Here is a 19,772-nt window from a genome sequence, read left to right as displayed (position 1 = left end):
GTTAAACGTGTAACATGTAGGTGGAAATGTGAATATTTCATCTCTTGTTGATTATATATTGGGTGTTTGTTTGAATAAATACACAAACATATATTTTTTTTTGAAGTATAGTAGATGTAGCTCCAAGTCCCTTCATATATTCTTTTTCGTACATTGATTAGGTTCATGTTAGAATACTTAGGGTTAGGGTGTAATTATTTCAATTTTTCACATCTAAGGAAATTTTAAACTTATTGGTCTTGCAAATAAATGGTCATTTAGTGGGTGAAATTGACTTTTACAATAAATAAATTAATTAAATTTAAATATATAATTTATAGTTAGTAACAACCTAGAGGAGAAGTACTTATTTGTATTTGTTTCGGTTTTTCAATATTTAATTTTGGAAATAAGTATGAAGTTATTTTGAAAAAAAATAAATAAACATTTATTAGTCACATCAAGTTGTTTTAAAAAACATTTTAGGCTGTTTTTCATATTAAAAGATTAAATAAACGTTAAATGGTTGATATTAATTAAATTTATCTTCGATCACCGGTTAAAATATGTGGTGAATTGGTAGTTTAATATAGTATTGAAGCACGTAATGCATTATCGTTTCTTCCTCAATTAAAATTGAATTTTACTTATTGAATATTTCAAACCCACAAATAAGTAAGGAAGAATGTTAGCGATGTATAATAAAATTTGTCTTAAACCACCGATTTAATAACGAATTAATAGTTTAATACCTATTAGTTTCAAATTTAAAATCTTGGCTCCCATAAATTTTAATTTTTACATAAAGAAGTTATCCATAATTTTGAGGGAACTTTTTATAGATGGAAGAACCAAATTATTACAATTTATAGTTTAAATTGTTGCCTAAAAAATTAAATAGAATTAGCGATGATGATTAAAATTAGTTATTTATTATATGCAAAGTGAATACAACCTTCCAAAGGAAGAGAAACTCGATGTTTTTCTTTAATGACTAATTATTGTGTCTTTATACGATAATTAGTTGTTGATCAATTTTGAAGTGTTTTCTTGTCTTATTTAGATTTTTCTCTTCTTCTTATTATTATTATTATTGATTTAGAATGGGAATATTCGATGTATCTTAATACCAATAATTTGTATTTTATTTTTGAAACAAATACGTTATTCTCATTTAAAATGATATTAAAATCTAGAGATAGAAACATTAACAAACATTATTTATTGAGGAGTGCGTCTATAATATATTCAAATTAATAAAATTCAATGAAAATGACTGATTACAACATATTTGATATAATATACTAATTTATTGTACAATCACAAAGTAAGATTCTTCAATTCGATACTGTATATAATTAAAATAATAATGATACTAAACCTCAAACTATGTATTTATTTTTTTTAATTTTGAAGGGGAAGGTATGTTTTTAGTTGAACAACAACAAACGCTATAATTTAAACTCCTACTTTTTTCAATTAAATTATAATTGTTTTTGTTTTAAAATTTCAACCTTTGCTAGACTATACTTTTACTGGTAAAAAATAAAAGGGGAAATGGGTATTGGGGCCAGTCGGATGAAATAATATTAGGTCAATTACGGTTGAGTTGATAGAAAATAATGTATAGGCTTTTGAAGATTGTAACGTCTAAAATTATCTAATTTTCCTTTTGTAAATTTTCACTTACAAGTGGTTATGTTAAGTTTTTGGTTACCTTTCAAATTTAGTCCCTAAATTTTAAAATTTGTATTTATTTAGTACTTCAAGTTTAAAATACTTCTAAACTCTCATTTTCTTAAGTAAACATATAAATATTTTATGTTACCGATTCACAATTTTTAAAAATTAAACCACGGATTAGTTATAGATTTTGAAATTTTATAATGTATGTAAAATGACAAACTATAAATTTGACGTGAATTTGATAACTAAACTAAACATGGTTACAAGTTTTTCTAAAAAGAAAAAAGAATGATATTTATGTGGCTGTAGTTTATATATTTTATGATAAAGACAAAAGAAGAAAGGGAAGAAAGGAGAAGGAAGAAGAAATTCGATTCCCAATCACAGATTACATAACGTTGTCTTCACAGGTTGGGTTGGGCGATCCGTTGTCAATGATCAATCATCTGCCCTTTGCAAATGGCGCGTGAAATGGATTTCTTCTTCTTCCTCTTTATCCGATCCCTTCTTCTTCGTCTTCCTCTGTTTTTTCTTTTTCTTTTCTGTTTACTGCTCGCTGTAATGTAATTATCCAACTGGGTTTCCTCCATTTTTCACCATATTCAAACCTTTCAGTTGCTGGGTCCCAACAAAATACTTCTATCTTCCTTATTAACTCCCATTTGAGCTCTCACTTTCTTCATTTGACTTGGAATTCATGCCTCAAAATCCCTCCCCTGCCTTGGTTTCATTTTGACGTCTTCTGTTTCTGCAAGCCTGCTGGTTGTAGTTTGTCCTCACAGGTCAACCATCCCCGTATCTCAATGGAGAAAGAGCCTCTTCTTCCATATCTAAGCCCAAGAGGGAAACCGCCTCCGCCACCTCCTCAATTATGTCCACTCCCTGAAAACGATGAAATTACTCTGCCTATGACACCCACGGAGTTCAAAGACCGCTTGATCTTTGGTCCTTCATCGTCCCCACAAGACGCTTCTCCTATATTCGACGCTTTGACGCTATCTCTTTCCTCTTCGAGACCCTCTGCTTCATCTTCTCTTCAAGACCCATCTACACCTTTGGACCCAAGATCACAATCGCAGTCTCAGCAGGCGTGGCTTGTGGATTCCAATTACACATGGCCCAAAAGCAACCTCCATCGCTCCAAAACTGCACCTGCCATGGCGGTCATCAACGATGTCAATCATTCGCAGGAGCCCAAGCCACAATTTGGTAAACAGTCTATTATCCGCCAGGCGGTTGTTCTTCTAATTGTTTACTTATCATTGGGTGTGCTTATCTATTGGTTAAATCGTGATAATTTTGCGGCTCAAGAGACTCATCCTGTGGTCGATGCATTGTACTTTTGTATTGTAACGATGTGCACTATTGGATATGGAGATATTACCCCCAATAGTACAGCGACAAAGCTGTTCTCAGTATTGTTTGTGTTGGTGGGATTTGGGTTTATAGATATATTGCTCTCTGGAATGGTTAGTTATGTGCTCGATTTGCAGGAGAGTTATTTGTTGAGGAATGTAAAGAGGGGGGTGAAGCGTGAATCTGGGAAGTCCTATATAATTGATGTGAAAAAGGGAAGAATGAGGATTAGAATGAAGGTGGCATTGGCCTTGGGTGTTGTGATACTTTGTATAGGAGTTGGCATGGGTGTTATGCATTTTGTTGAGAACCTGGGATGGTTGGATTCATTTTATCTCTCCGTTATGTCCGTCACAACAGTTGGATATGGTGATCAGGCATTCAAGTCGATGACTGGTCGGATTTTTGCTTCAATCTGGTTGCTTGTATCAACCCTTGCTGTTGCTCGGGCGTTTCTTTATTTAGCGGAGGCAAGAGTAGACAAGCGGCATAGGATGATGGCAAAATGGATACTTGGTCAAGATATGACCATTTCTGAGTTTCTTGCTGCTGATATTGACAACAATGGCTTTGTGAGGTATGCATTAACTTTATTCATTCACTCATTTAGAGAAGTTGCTTGGAAAATTGGATTTGATGTTACTGATTCTGATTGCCGAGAAGTTCTGCTTGCATTGTTTCATGAAAATGCATGAGTATTTGTTGCATAAGTTTTATGAAACTGCTCATATATTCTGGTTTGTTTGAAGAGCGAGCCATTGGCTGAAAAATTTACGTTTTAAATGTGCATTCGTGGTATCTCTCTTATGAATATGATCATATTAATAATTCTGTGAGACTTTCTACTTTTACAGCATCCAACTCAGCCTTCTATTTGGCATAGTTACTGCTAAAGTTTGATATTATTTATCAACACAGTCTTCCCTCTCCCTAGTACAGCGAACTAACATATACAAAAAAGGATACCCCCCCTCCGACTTCGTCTTTCTCCCTTTTGGCATCCAGTATCCCAACTCATGAGTCATGCCCATTATGCAATCTCAAAATCCTGTTGACAGTAGATTCTTCAAAATTATTACATTCAACCCAACTCCCTCTCTGAGACGGTACCATTTTGTAATAGAGGGTCTATCAATAAAGCATGCTGATTATATGAATCTTTCAGATAGAAAGAAAAGAGTTTTTTTCTTTCTTTCTTTTTTTTTTTTTTTATGAAAGGGAAGAGACTTCGGACTTGGTTCTGTTGAAGGCTTCTACTTGGTGTATCAATTACACTTTTGCAATAATGATTCTCTTGTTTTTAACTCTTAGTCAACTGCTGAGTTTTTTTCTTGTAAACTCCATGAACCTCTTTGCTTCCTTTTGACATCATCATTGTAAAGTTCAGTTTTGTATTAGAAAATCAAAGAAGAACCTTTAGATGACAATTTCGCTGTTTCTGAAGCAATTGTTGCAATTTTGTTTGGATGGAATGAGTTTTTAGTTCTGTTGGTTATTTCATGGATGAATTAAAAGCAAGAGAATGAAGTTTCAGCTTTAACTTTTGAGAAGTTTGTGGAAAGCTAATTTGTAATAAGAGGAGAGAAATAAAGGATATGGTTTTTCAATATTCAAAATGAAGTGCGACACTATTGCTGTTGGTTTTTGTTTGATTCTGATATGAAAATAATCAAAACTCGTGTACATGTAGTGAGGGTGTCTTCAAAGACTATAGATTTTGCAGAGGAAAGTGTTGGGATCCCAGTAGGGAAATATTAAAAATTATTCCTTAGTAATTAGTTGGTAAATTTGTTAGAAGTGAATGGTTATAGATGGAGTTATGGAACAGAATGTAGGCAAATTTTGAGAGAATGTAGATGTCTCGAAGTGCTTAGAACGTCATAAATTTTTCTAACGTTAATAGCATATTTCCGTTAGTTCTACTCCCGGAAGAAGTACTATACAATTATTGTTTAGTCATGGGAAGATATTGCACAAATAAAAATTAGAAAAGCCTAGAAGATTGTGAAAGCCTCCTCCTCAAACTATTCTAAATAGAAATCACCTCAGTCCAAAGCCCGCATTTCATCAGTATAGTAGGAGAGGAAAGAATAATAAGGGCCAGGGAATTGTAAGGGGTGAGGACCACTTGGGAGAATAGTATAAATATAGTCAAAGTGCATTGAATTAGTTAATTAGGAATTGAAGAGTATCTTCTCGAGAGTGAGAATAGGGAGTTAGGGACGATCGCCTGTGTCCCTAGTTATTCTACTGTGATTTTGGTGTACAGTCCATTACTATCACAATAAAGATCGATACTTTTCAGAATGTGGGTACAGAAGTTTCACAATTGAATGAAATTTGTGAGTGTCGTTTTTTTCCTTGTAAAGGTCCTGGCTTCTGAATAGTAATTAGTTCTTCATTCGATAAAATTTGAAAAAGTGGCAACTGAGAAATCATGATATATTTCTTTGCAATTAGTCTTCTGGTAGGACCCCTTTTTCTTTTAACAAGAAACGATTTATTGTAATAATGACGAGAAATGGGTTTCTTCTGTACATGCTTTCAGTGATCATGTTGTTTGTTGTGCACTCGGGCTAAACCTGTTGGAATCGTATTTCATGTTTCGATTACGATTACCATAGTAATTATGGTGGTGGATTCACTGAAGTGAACAAGACATAAGATCAACCATTTTATATTTTCTGGTTTTACTCTGATTGAAACTCTACAAGATGATCTTGATCATCCAAAATTATAATTGATTCTTTTTTGAACGTGTTTTTTGTTCAATCTGTAATTCCATCTCTAGTTTGCTTTCTAGTACCAGTTTGAGTTCCGGCTTTCCTTCCCAATCATCTTATCCTGTTCAATTCCCCCAATTCTTCTGCCCTCTTAAATATCCTAGTCAAGCAGGTTTGGCTGGTATATCAATCGACATGTAGCTCATTTGGTACGCATATCATGTTCTTAATCGAGTAATATAATTAATTCCCCTTGCCTTCTGATAGTTTCCATTTTACTAGTTTTGCAAGCTCTCTTGTGGATGAACAGTCTTCCCATTTAGTTTGACATCAAACAGAACATTAAAACTTGGTGAGCTCACTTTGTATATTTTATGTTATCCCTTTTGCAGTAGGTCAGAATATGTGATATACAAGCTGAAGGAGATGGGTAGGGTATCCGAGAAAGATGTCATGCAGATATCCAATAACTTCGATAGGCTAGACAGTGGCAAATGTGGGAAGATTACACTGGCTGATCTCTTGGAAAGTCATCACTAATGTGAAAATGCGATACTGTCAACGAAGAACTCGAGTTATTGGTCGTCACAAATTGAAAGCAATTTCATTTTCAAATTGCAGATATATAGTTGAAAGTGCATATATCTGGGACGTGCAAAGCAAGACCTGAAAGAGAGTTTGCATTTCCCAGAACAATTATTTGCTGCTCTTTCACCGATGATTCTGTACAAATTTTGATAGCATAGGAAGTATTCTTCTATAGAAACTAAAAGATAATTGTTTGAACTTGTTGGACTGTAATTTGTTTATTGGTTTATACCTTTGTATGTGAGCATGGGATGTTGCTCTTGAATATAAATGTCCATAGCTGCCTTTATCCTTTTCATCTCTTTCTTTTCACACGCTTCTTGCGACTCGTGTGATTGTCATCTCTCCCTTAAATCAAGCATTGTTTCCCTCACTCAATATCTCTTCTAGATTAAAAATAAGTAAATTTTTCAAGCTGCAATTAGCTTGATTAAAAAATAACTTATATAAAATATTAAGGTTGGATTTTTCATTTTGCAGTTGTCCTAGATGAAATAGTACATACACAGGAAGGAGTTTATGTTAATCATTACTTAGTTGTATTCGGGTTGGCCTCAAATTGATTGTAGGCACTAACTTCCAAATCTAAACTCCCTTTAACTATGTTTTTGTTTTTACATCTCATTATGTAAAACTAAATGATGATTTTTGTTGCCTAAATTATATAAGTGTACCAAGTGTTCCAACAACTCTTTTGTCTCATACTTCATTTTGTAAATCAATTGTTATTTGTTTTATTTAAAATAAAAAATAATTCAAATATATTTCTCGGTATGAAATTCATTTTAAATCACAAACTTAAACTTTTCTTTCAACACTTAACATTATATCATTTGTCATGTCAATCATATTTTGCCGCATACCCCAAGTAAAAAATCCACGTTCTTGCTCCTTGAATCCCCTTTGGACAAAGACTTTTCTCCGCATTATAGAACTTACCAACCATTTACATCATAATCTTGAAGTCGTATTTCAAATTTTCATTATCAAACTATACAATTTGAACATCAATTTCTAGTAATACACACTAAAAATTAATTTTTCCTTTTTTCCTCTTATAACTTTCATGCAAAAATGGTATTATTTTATACCGACTTGAGCACAACTCAACTAATTACATCATATATCATCAACCAAAATATCAAAGATTCAAATCTCTTCACATCACTAGTTCACATTCCTCATGAACTTCATACTTGATAAACAAACAAACTAGTCACCCTTGAGAAGTTCTTTATAGCTTTCCTTATTTTAACACAAACCGTATAATAATATATGTGTATATATATCCAAATGCAGCCATGACTTGACTTGCACCCTCTTCGTTCCAAGTCAATCATAATTCTCACATAATTATCTTCATTGAACAATAATGACACCAAAGACATTTGAAGTCCAAAATTGAGGTTCCCTTTCAAGGAGTCTTTTAGTGGAGGGTCAGCAGGAAAAATCAAAATAGAGTCTTGTTTTTATTTAATCAAAAAAGACCAAGTAAACTCATATTCATTATGGAAGTCTTTTGAAATAACTTAGCTGATATTTTTGAACAGATTTGGTGAATTATTACTGACACACACACAGACACAAAAAAAAAAAGAGTATTTTTCTATTCTTTTAATGCTGCAGTTAATTAATAATCTAAAAGTACTTCGGTTGATAACTTCCAGAACTAATTGAATTGGTAAATTCTATGCCTTCTTTTTGTTCTTTTTGACTTTTTAGAGAATCTCCTTTTCAGAAAACCTTTTCACATCAGAAATAACAAAGGATTGTGACATTACTAAATGACAACACATAAAAATATTATTTCCATTTCGGCTTTGTCATTAGATTATTGGGCTCTCTCTCTCTCTCTCTCTCTCTCTCTCTCTCTTTTTTAATTAATGGCCCATTTGAATTTTCCTTAGTGGAGTAGATGAGATGAGATTCATCGTTTTATATTTTAGTTTTTTAATTTTTAATTTTGTTTTCTTTTTTCTTTCAAAATGTTAATTACATCATGCCTACGACAGAGAATACTTAGAATTCACGAATTATTAAGGCCTGTTTTAACCACTAAATTATACTTAAATTGACTAATTAAAGTATAACGATATAATATAAAAATCAATTGTTTCGTTAAGTTGCATTCATATGACTTTAAATCCATTTTATTTTATACTTTAATTTAACAAATCGTTAATATGAAAATAGCATTGCTTGTTTAACTTCAAACTATGTTATCTTATCTTAACCGTTGGTTAATTTTTAAATCGTTAATATACTAAATGTTCGTCTAAAATGTAAAGAATGTGAAATTGTCTTTAACTTACCAAATTTTTTAAAAGTGCCAAAAGGACAAATAGCTAAACTTCCTGATTTAACAGATAAAATAATGTTCAACAAAATTAAATGCTTACACACGTAAATGTTAGAATATCGTATTACAAACAAATTCCATAAATTACAAGATTAGGACATGAATTTTTCTTTTTTGTTTTTAAAAATTAAGATTATTTCTTATTCATATCTAAACCCGTAAAAAAGGTATTTTTAGAGGTAGAAGTATGATCTATAAACTTAATAATTTATAGACCTTAATAATTTTAAATTACTGTATATTCTTTTAATATACAGAGAGGAGAATAAATGTGTAAAAGATTTGCTTTATTTATTTATTTGCCTTATCTTCTAAATCTTAATCATTGATTGTTAAGATAAATGTGACTAAGATTGCCACATTAAAGCAAATGTTAATTAGAAAACTACTTCTAAAATGTGAACAATTATTTGGACATTATTTTCCTCACCCATCCTCAATCACAATTATCTTTAAATGTAGACACTTTAACCAAAGAGGACTTCGATGAATTTTTTTTTTTTTAATGGATGTTTCTAACTTACGCTAACATACCAAATTTCAACAATATCAAGCGATTTCGCGTCATTTACACGTTTCTCTAATTACTTAAACCATATTTTCTTAAATAGAACGTTTCGATTTTTTCAAACTTTTCGTTTAAAATTGTTCAAAATTCGTTTTAATTAAAAAAGAAATTAAATAACATTCATTTGACTAAGATATTTGATAGTTAACCATTATTATCATTTAGATTAACGAATTTTCAAATTTATACTATAAGTAATAAATTTAGATCCTCACCTAATTGTCAAGAGAATCATTCTTCCATTTTGAATGTTCTAAAGGGGAATACATTCCACCAATAATAATAATAAGAAGAAGAAGAATTAAATTAACCATCACTGGAATATTGTATTATACAAATTTCCCATCACTGGAATGTATCATACAAATTTCTATAAATTTTCATAATTATTGTTTAATTTGACCTTCTAGATTTATGATATATGATCTTATAATTATTTAATCCTTCTTTCGGGAATAAAAATACAGATGACGTAGGAGTAGTCATGGCTGTCATGTTATTTTCTGAGAATCTATTATTTAATCTATTGTCTATAATATATTAAAAAAAATGCATAATAAAATTTATACTTTTCTTCCAAATTTTTTCTATTGATTTTGATCATCTTCTAGCAATTAAAGGTAAATGGATTGGGTTGGGAGACATTCTCAACCCAAACCAAATTTTTGGGTTGGTTGGATTATCAACCAAAATAACCTCATAAAATATGGGTTAGATTGACGGGTTATATTATTTTTATTTTTTTTTCGTTTCTAAATTTTAATGTTTGTAAATGAAAATCATCGACCATAAATTGAATATGTTATGCATCAAGTTAAGGAAAAAAAAAACTCTCAAAACTCAAGATTGTTTAACTTTTATTAAATAAATAAATCATAATGAAATATAATATTTATATTTATTATATTAATTCAGGTTGGGTTAGGTTGATCCGAAATTTTCAATCCTCCAACCCGAAACCCAACCTAACCTGAAAAAAATAAAAAATTTTAACCCAACCCAATCCATATAATATGGGTTCGGTAGTTCGGGTTGCTCGGGCTATTCTTACATCCCTACTAGCAATACCAAAATTGATAGTATGAAAATTAAGAAAAAGAAAAAAGAAAAATATAATTATCAAATGTTTTTCACCTTCATGAATTTTTTTAAAAAAACTTATGAAATGAAATATGAATTTCATTTAATTTTATCTTTTTTTCTTAACACATTTTACATAATATGTGCATGATCAACTGATGACTAGCCAGTGGATAGATTTATATTAAACAAATTGCAAATTATTAACAAAGGCTAATAACTATACTTATTTGTAAAAATCATTTCATAAAACTTATAAGAACCCAAACACTAAAAAAGTAGCATCTTAAAATTAAAATGGACAAAAGTTGTGAGTACCCAATAGAAAACAATAATTTGTTTGAATGTGTATGAAATGGAGAGAGTTTCGTTGATAATGGGACATTTCTTGATGTAGTGTGTAAAATGGAACACTTTTTTTTTTCATCTTCTTGTAATTAATTAAAAAGGCAGCAGAAATTTGAGTGGTCAAAAGCACTTATAATCTTCATATTCTCAACTACTGACAATACCAAAATTTAAAAGAAATAATAGAAAAACTATACCAAAAAGAAAAGAGAAGAAAAAAGAGAGAGAAAAAAGAAGTAGCCATTTGAAAAGTGGATGTAAATATGTGCACCCATTTGTTTTGAATTCTACAATCCCTTTATCATTATATATCTTTTATTTTTTAACCATTTTTTTTATTAAGAATGTCTTCGTTATGTAAACATTACTTTTAAATATAGCAACACATCATAGTTTATCTATTTATAAATATTTTTAAAATTTTTCGTTTAAAATAATCTATCATATAATTAATCTAAAATTTATTAAAATTATCTAAATAAAGAAGTTAGTATCTTTTTCGAACTCAACAAATTAAATAAGTTTGTAAATTAATAAACTAATTCAAAGCAACTTTTAAGTTTAGTTATTAGAACACTAAAATCTACAACTTTAAATAAAAAAAGGTATGCAATAGCTTTACAACAAATGTTGAGGAAGATTTTAGTAAACCATAGAGAGGAAAACACAAAAGTCCATTCAATTGTACTTTAATAGTTTCATGTGATGGATCAATTTGCATGTGCTTTTGCTCAAAAGAAAAAAGAGAGGAACAAAAAGGGGAATAATTATTTAAACAAAAGCTAGGGTTTAGTCTCAAGACAAACTAACTTTATATAACCCTTTGAATTTTCAAAATAATTGCTATTTTTTTGACCAAGTCAAACCTAGTTGGTTGGCTTATTGTCACAATGTCAAACACATTTTCTGATGATGCCTCCACTTGTTTTTCTTTATTTTCCCAAACATTTTCTTCTTATTGACCATATTAAATTATATATATATATATATATATACACTTTTTCCAATTAAATTGATTGTAGTTTTAACATTTGAATAGATAAGTTTTAAGTTTGATTTCAATTTCTAACTATTGAAATTTGATTTTTGTTTTTTCATTTTGGTCCTTCAATTTTTAAATTCCACACTTTTTAATCTCAATTTTTCATCAAACATTGTTACTAGGTTTTGAATTTGAACGACTATTATGTTTTAATGAATTTAGTCAATTTTTTTCCTTCAGGAAAACAAATTTAACATGGCTTTCTTCCTTTCTTTTTGTTAAAAAACCAATATAGATGGGGATGGTCTAATTGATTTGACAAAACAACTTATTTAGACTCTATTATTGGCTCTTAAAATCACCTATATATTATTATTAAAGGTGCATTTGACAAGTGATAAGATAATTAAGAAAATAGGACAGAATATATATATATATATGGTTATAATGTGAAATGGAAAATATAAAAAGGTGAAGTCAAACAAATAAAAGAAGGATGAACTATATATATACTATTGTGATGTACAAAAAAAATGAAAAAGGTACATTTTGATTAGATTCCCTTTACAAGTAAAATAACATTTTACTTCTTGTCGCTCTAAACATGACAGAGACTCCATACACCCATTTATTCAAATCTAATACCACACAGGAATGGAAGTTTTGTAACATTTCTATAAACAAAATCTTTGGCATGATCTTTAATTAAATTTATTTTCCTATTTATCCATTAAAAATTAAATAAAAGTCGTGAGAGTCACGTCTTGATTTAGTGAGAGAGAAAGAGTATTATTATATAGTATATAATTTTAGATTGTTCAAAATACATTATGTATGTAATGAATAACACTACAAAAATTAATTGATTTCAATTATACCTCATCGTGGGAAATGAATGTCTATCATCAAATTTATTGATAATTATATGCCTCAGCATATAGAGTGAGATGGATTAGAGAGGATGAGGGAGAATGTGAAATTAGGGTTCAAATTTCTACGAATAATAGTATGGATATTTAAAAAAATTATATAAAATAAGGTTGTGTTTCTCTATAATTTCTAGCCAATTAATCATGTTTCAACGATCAATTTTGAGTGAATTTTTATAATATCTTTCTTTTTCACGATCCCTAAAAGAGAAGCTTTTTCGAATTTTCAACTTTTAGAAAGAGAACGTTTACACCAAATTTGTGTAGAATAAATATAAAGGACATAATTTTTCATATAAGAAAAAAAGTATTCAAAAGGAGACGATGGAAAGACTGAAAAGAGGACAAAGATGATTTTTTTTTCTCATACATTTTTTTCCAAAATTGAAAAGGTTATCTAAATCAAGTGATCCCCATTGTCATGAATATATAAGGTATCATTAATCTTCAAAAGTAGATTAAGTGAAAAAGGTGAAGGATAGATAACTTATTGTTATGGGAAGCTTTCTTAAGGAACAAAAAAGACTTTTTTTTTTTTTTTTTAATTCTAGAAAACTGTCTAGTTTTTAAAACTTTGGTAAAATGTAAAAATAAAGATTAAAAAAAATTAGATGTACAAAATGATGCTAGGTTAATTTTAAAATAATTCAAGAAAGTAGGAAAAAAATTCTATTTAGTTGTTAGGTTTCAAAATATTACACATTCGACTTTTACAATTTTGAGTTTGATTCCAATCTAGTCCATAGGTTCTAAAATATTACGATTTTTTCATCCACATTCAAATCTTATTTTAATTTAATTAGTTCATAAATCTCAATATTTCTAAATACTTATTTTTTGTTTTCCCTGTTAATATATTTAAAATAATTAAACAAGTTAATATTAATTAAATTTTACTATTTTTCATTATTTTTAAAATTAAATTCAAAGTTTTCCTTTATAACTACTATAAATTAACAAATAAACATCGATATCAATGTTGGTATATATAAGTATTTAAGAAAAAAATAAGATTAATATAAAATATTGAAATTTAAGAATCAAATTGAAACAAAATTATTGGAATCTTGAAAATTATATTTAAAAGATTAAAATTAAAATAAAATCAAAATTTAAGTACTACGTGTTTAACCCGTTGAAACCAATCGACTAAATAGAAACTATTCAAAAAAGTGAAGGATAAAAAAGGTATTTTCCCCCCAAAAAAAAAAGAAGAGTATTAGATGATTAGCAAAGGAGATATGAATAAGCAAAAAGTAGTTTCTAATAAATAAATTTCTCAAAACCAATTAAAGAAAATGAAATAGTAGCGACGTTGTGTCGTTCCGGAGCGGTGTCGAAGAAAATTTGGAGGAGGTGTGTAAAGGAAGCAGCGGCAGAAAAAGACTGGGTTAATGGGCCGACATGTAGTTTCGGCTACGGTCAAATGACGGTGCCCATTTGGGGCACGTGTAACTCTCCAACTCCACTTTCCCTCCAAACAAAGAGATTCTTTTTTCTATAAATCAAAAGTTTGAATTATTGACCAAAGACTCGATTTTTATCCCCTTCTGTGACTGACTTTTACGTTTTACGAATGGCCATCGTTCACCATCCACTCCCTCTCTTCTTCCGTACCCTCCACGCGCCCCCCTCTCCAATTCTGCTTTGACCTTTTCAATTTTGCTTCTTTATTCCCTAATCCTCATTTACAACAATATTATTATTATTATTATTATTATTATTATTATTATTATTATTATTATTATTATTATTATTATTATTATTATTATTATTATTATTATTTTGAAAAGAAAATAAAATTAATTTTACATCCAACAAAGTATAATTAGACAATTGAATAGCGAAAAAGTTTTGTTAGATGATGTTGTTTTTACTTTATTTTTAGGCTAAATTATACAACTTATTTAAATTGGTGAGGTGACATAGGGTTTAAGTTTCGTTTGAATCTCTGGTAAATAAGTATGCTTAAATCTTAATATTTTATGTCCTAAATTTTTATAAAAAAAAAAGGTGTTTTTAGACAAATTTCAAAGTTGACTTCTTAAAATTAACTTGGTCAAAAGTACTTTACTAGCTAGTTTATTTTACTGCATGGATCATTTATAAAAACTGTGTATAAGCATCCATATATGCATATATCTCTTTTTTTTTTTTTTAACAATTGATATATATTTGTATGTAATTTAATGATATTTGTTAAGTTAATTCATTGATAGTTTTATAGTTTTTCAAAATTTTAATATTAATGATCAACCTAATTGATTTATGGACTTAATTATTTCCTGACATACCGATTGTATTTTAATTTTTATCCATAAATTACATTCTGAACTTAAATTGTGTGTTCAGCTAGAAGTATATATAATCTAGTAATTAAGATAATTAAGCAGTGTAAAATTTTATGATATAATATTCTTTTAGTTTTTCTTTTTATTTGAACATTTAACTCAAACACAATTCCTCTATTCTAGAGAATATTCTTACAATGTTTTATATATATATATATATATATATATATATAGTTTTTAGCCCATTTCCAAAATAATAATAATAATAAATAAATAAATATTTTGCCAATTTTTCATTTTTTTACAATTTCCCTAATAGTAATTAGTAGCAGCCATCGTGTTTTAGGTTTTTATCTGACTCAATTTGAAGATAATTTTTTGTAGAAAAAATTCAAGATAATCTTGAAACTAGGGGCTGGGGACAAAACAAATGAAATGTGAGGTATATAAGTAATATGTATAATTTATTTTTTGAGAATTTAGATCACTGTCAAATGGGTTTAGCTACATTATTAAAATAGTACTAAAAATAAATAAATATTACATAGAAAGAAAAGGTCAACGATATATTTTTTAATGCGCCAAAAAAATATTAATGAAATAAAGATAAATTTATTTGCATTCAAGTCATTTAGTCAAGTTTACAAGTGTGGTTCCTCTACCTAGCTCTGCTTAGATGTAATCAAAATTAATTAGTCTTAATTAAATAGCATATATAGATCACACCAAATGTACTAAACAAATTAAAAATCAAATACCAAACTTGATCTTTCAATATATCTCATATTTTTTTCTTAAAGATTAATATTCAAATTAATTAGGACACGATAATTCTAAATCATGGTATTCAAAAATAATAATTTGAAAGAATAATGAAGAGCTTATGAATATTAAATTCTCTTATGCTATATTATGCATACAAATCTCTACACCTAAAAAAATCACCAAAGTCCTTCACTTTTTATCGAAGTATGCTTAGACATGATATATACGATGTATCCATTGATTAATTTAATTTTTTAATTAGTTAAAATTCATTAATTTTTTCACGCTATATTAAGAGATTAGTTAAAAGTTAATTGATATCATTATTAATTAACAAAACATTAACACATCGAATGTCACATATTAATCATCGAAAAAATTTAAAAATAAAAAGAGAATAAACTTATATTAAAATTCTAAAAACCATACTTATAAAATTGAAATTAAAAAACGACAATGCATGTAACACATTTTAAAACCTAAGAACCAACTAAACTACTAAGACTCAAAATCCAAACAAGTAACTTTCTTAAAATAAGCTACTAGAAAGGCAAGACTTAGACGGGTGGACTATAATTAAATAAATTATTTGACAAAAACTTTATTTCTTAGTTTTGCAATATGAATACACATCTTGCAGACCTTATAAATAATAATAATAACAATAATATAATTATTCTTATTTAATTAATTATGGAGTCCACCACACTATTATTTACTTTTAGCACCTACAATAACAACAGCAATAATTAATAATAATAATAATAATAGTTTAATTAATTAAAAGTAGATTGAAAAATATAGAAACCCCAGTTCGTCAAAGGTCTTTTATAGAATGATTATTGCATGTCTAATTCAAACCTAAACACCTTTTTCATTTTTTAATTTACTTATTTTATAATATATAACGTCGAGGTGGACCAAAAGAGACTGAACGGATTAACTCATTGCTTCTTCTTCTTCTTTCTTCTTTCTGGGTTTGGTTTGTTGAATACATCCTCGTCTTTCGAGATTGATAAACGATGTCGGATGAAATGTTTAAAGATTTATTTTATGGTGGGATGGATGAGTATGAGTCTATAGTGAGAGCTTTTGGAATAACATCGGATTATTCGAATAATAATAATGAAATATCGGGGACGACTGCAATGAATTCTTCTTGTTCGTTTTCATCTTCGGATGCTGGAGGAGGCGAGGACGATGATTCTGTGAAAGAGAAGGAGAAACATATCAGTAAAGATGTTGTGGAAGATAATGGAGGAGAGAATTCCAAGGCAGCTGGGTATGTTTTTTGTTTTTGTTTTTTTTTTTTTTTTTTTTGAAGGGTTTTATTTGAGTTTTTGTTTTAATTAATTATTTTGAAATTATGAACACAGATCGGGTAAATCGAAGAAGAAAGGAGAGAAAAGAGAGAGAGAAGCGAGAGTCGCTTTCATGACAAAGAGTGAGGTTGATCATCTTGAAGATGGATATAGATGGAGAAAATATGGACAGAAGGCTGTCAAGAACAGTGCTTATCCTAGGTTTGATTTAACTCTCGAACAAGTCTTTTGTTTAATCCATTTCTTTCTTGGTGTGTGTTCTTTTACTTGAAATTTACCCAATAATTATAATAGAAATTAAAAAAAACAAAAAACAAAAAACAAAAAACGTTCTTCAGTACTTTAAAGAGAATATGAAGAGATTTGTTGTGTGTTCTTAACCTAAAACTATTAGTTATGAGATTATTGGTGTTTTGACGCGTTTAGGAATTGTCTCTTTTGTTTTTTTCTCTCGTATTCGTAACTGAGTTGCTTATTATTGTTTAGCTTCCTTCTTTGTGTCTAGCTGCTTTGTCGAATTATTCGATTTGTTTTGTATTAGGCTTTGAGATTCCTTGCTTTCTTAAATAGTTTGAGATGTAATTTACAATGATCTTAGATCTTTGGGTGATCCTGTGAATTAATGAGGTTCGTAGAGAAGTCTTTATTTAAAATGAAAACCTTTATCTGTATATCATCAAATTTTAATCAACTTCTATGTTGAATGACAGTATTTAATTAACAAATATGATAATTTTATATCTTGATTCCCTTTTGAAGAACCTTGGTTTATATCCAAATCCATAAGTAATAAGAATAATATATGAATACAATAATATTTAAAAAAGAAGTAAAAAAAAAAAAAAAGCATATTTGACCAACCGGGTGTGAAATGGAGAAGGAATAATGCAGCTTTCGTTGAATGACAAAATGAAGATGAGAAATTCAACCATTTCAAGGTTGTTAATACATATTTCATGTGTTAAAGTTTGATTTACTTAATTGATCTTATATCAAAATTTTAAAATAAAGGGTCTAAATTACAATGTTTTTTTGTGTGATCATTTTTGCAGGAGCTATTACAGATGCACAACTCAAAAATGCGGAGTGAAAAAACGAGTAGAAAGATCCTACGAAGATCCATCCATTGTAATTACAACCTACGAAGGTCAACACAACCACCCAATTCCGGCGACATTAAGGGGGAACCTGTCGGCGGCCAGCGGGACATTTCCGCCGTCCATGCTGACGCCAATGCCTGTGGTCGGTGGCGTTGGGTTTCTGCCTGCAGAACTATTGAGCAATGCTTCCAGCAACAACCAAGCAGTCGGTGGCGGTGCCACGGTTTATTCACACAACAGCTTCGACTATACTTATAACGGTCGGCAACCGGAATATGGGCTTCTGCAGGATATTTTTCCGGCTCCGTCGTCGTTTTTCAACCGGCAGCCGTGAATGAAGAGTAAAGTCGTTTCTGATCTGTTAATTTACATAAAAGCCCCACCGGAGATTCTGATCGTAATCTCTCATATAATGTAAATATTGTTTTATTTATATGGTTATTGGTGGGATAAGTTAATTATATTGAAGAGATATGTTACGTGTTGCATTTTTGCATGCATTGTATGTACAACAATGGCGCCCATTTACATTGGGTTGTGAGATCAGTGATAGATATCAAATTTTTGACGATATCAGGCTTTTGATTCAGAGTAATACTCAGTTAACTCTCTCTAATGACATACGAGAGAAAAAGAAAATATTATCATCAAATTATGGATTTGTGACAGTTGACTATTCGGCAGATATAAGTAGAAAATTTTAAAAAAGAAACACTCATAAAACATTCATAGATAGATGATGTTCGAAATCCACTTTAAGTATTACAATTTAATGTTCATTTTTACTTAAAATTAATTTGAATTGTTTTTATATAAATTGAACAAATTTTAGTTTTTTTTTTTTTCATTTAAACTTCTAATAGACAGAAAAAGTGATGATACATTTTAGATACATTAAGATATGTATGTTCCTTTCGATACTATTATTCGAGGAATATTGTGCAATAGTGGGATGCAATATTGTCTACTTAGTTAGGTGCATATCACCCAAGTAATTTTCAAGAAATATAGTTTTTGAAGTGTGGTCACATAATTGGGCCACAAAGTAAGAATAGTTGTAACACATAGTTCAACGAGCAAATACATATTTTACTGATTTTTTAATTAGAAAAAAAAAACAAAATGTAATTAAATATGGGCAGAAAATTTTGAGAAAGAAAATGTAAATTAATTAATTAGAACTGAATGGGTAGAGGAGGGGGTGACAGAAATTCTGGTGGGTCGGGTCCTTGGCCCACCCATGTGAACTGGAGTTGGGGTTGGTTGGCGATGGACGGAATATTTCTCTTTCTAAACCGTTGAATTCAATTCTCGTCTTTGACTATATATTTATTTATTTAATCTTGTTTTTTTTTTTTTTGGATTCTTTTCTCGATTTTTTTTCCTGCTCGTGGACGATTTTATTGTGTTGTTGTATTATGAAATAACTTAATAGTATATTCTTTTTCTTTTAATTTAAGTTAATTGAAAACAAAAGAATCAAAAACACCTTCGATTAAAATTTAAACTTTTAGAAGTGTGAATCAATTTAAGCATTTTATTAATTAATGAATGTGAATTAGAAAGGATTCCTTACATGAATCCTTTTAAAAAAATGTTTTAATCGAGAGTGTTCGTTCATTTAAAAAATTTCGATTAATTAAATCACGTCACGTCATAATAATAAAATTATAATGATTATAATTTGATTGGATTT

General features: G+C 29.2%; 2 protein-coding genes across 2 annotated transcripts; both read left to right on the top strand.

The window, feature by feature from the left end:
- The first annotated feature begins 1,960 nt into the window (after positions 1-1,960).
- Positions 1,961-6,630, top strand: LOC103484391 (two-pore potassium channel 3). The gene is made up of 2 exons (XM_008441443.3): positions 1,961-3,598; positions 6,137-6,630. Exons 1-2 carry the CDS (start codon positions 2,469-2,471, stop codon positions 6,282-6,284), a joined length of 1,278 nt encoding a protein of 425 aa, XP_008439665.1. The 5' UTR covers positions 1,961-2,468; the 3' UTR covers positions 6,285-6,630.
- A 9,931-nt stretch (positions 6,631-16,561) lies between these two features.
- Positions 16,562-18,647, top strand: LOC103484390 (WRKY transcription factor 71). Its single transcript, XM_008441442.3, has 3 exons — positions 16,562-16,936; positions 17,031-17,177; positions 18,029-18,647. Exons 1-3 carry the CDS (start codon positions 16,677-16,679, stop codon positions 18,408-18,410), a joined length of 789 nt encoding a protein of 262 aa, XP_008439664.1. The 5' UTR covers positions 16,562-16,676; the 3' UTR covers positions 18,411-18,647.
- The last annotated feature ends 1,125 nt before the right edge of the window (positions 18,648-19,772 follow it).

The sequence above is a fragment of the Cucumis melo genome, chromosome 8 (genome assembly GCF_025177605.1).
Source record: "Cucumis melo cultivar AY chromosome 8, USDA_Cmelo_AY_1.0, whole genome shotgun sequence".
Taxonomy (NCBI): domain Eukaryota; kingdom Viridiplantae; phylum Streptophyta; class Magnoliopsida; order Cucurbitales; family Cucurbitaceae; genus Cucumis; species Cucumis melo.
The sequence above is the reverse complement of the archived record's forward strand: the minus strand, read 5'-3'. Positions and strand labels throughout refer to the sequence as shown.

Bases quoted from the DNA above. Each gene is read 5' to 3' on its own strand.
- LOC103484390 (XM_008441442.3), top strand. From the start codon at position 16,677: ATGTCGGATGAAATGTTTAAAGATTTATTTTATGGTGGGATGGATGAG. The intron at 16,937-17,030 runs GTATGTTTTTTG...TTATGAACACAG, and splicing joins GAGAATTCCAAGGCAGCTGG to ATCGGGTAAATCGAAGAAGA. The intron at 17,178-18,028 runs GTTTGATTTAAC...TCATTTTTGCAG, and splicing joins AAGAACAGTGCTTATCCTAG to GAGCTATTACAGATGCACAA.
- LOC103484391 (XM_008441443.3), top strand. From the start codon at position 2,469: ATGGAGAAAGAGCCTCTTCTTCCATATCTAAGCCCAAGAGGGAAACCG. The intron at 3,599-6,136 runs GTATGCATTAAC...TCCCTTTTGCAG, and splicing joins GACAACAATGGCTTTGTGAG to TAGGTCAGAATATGTGATAT.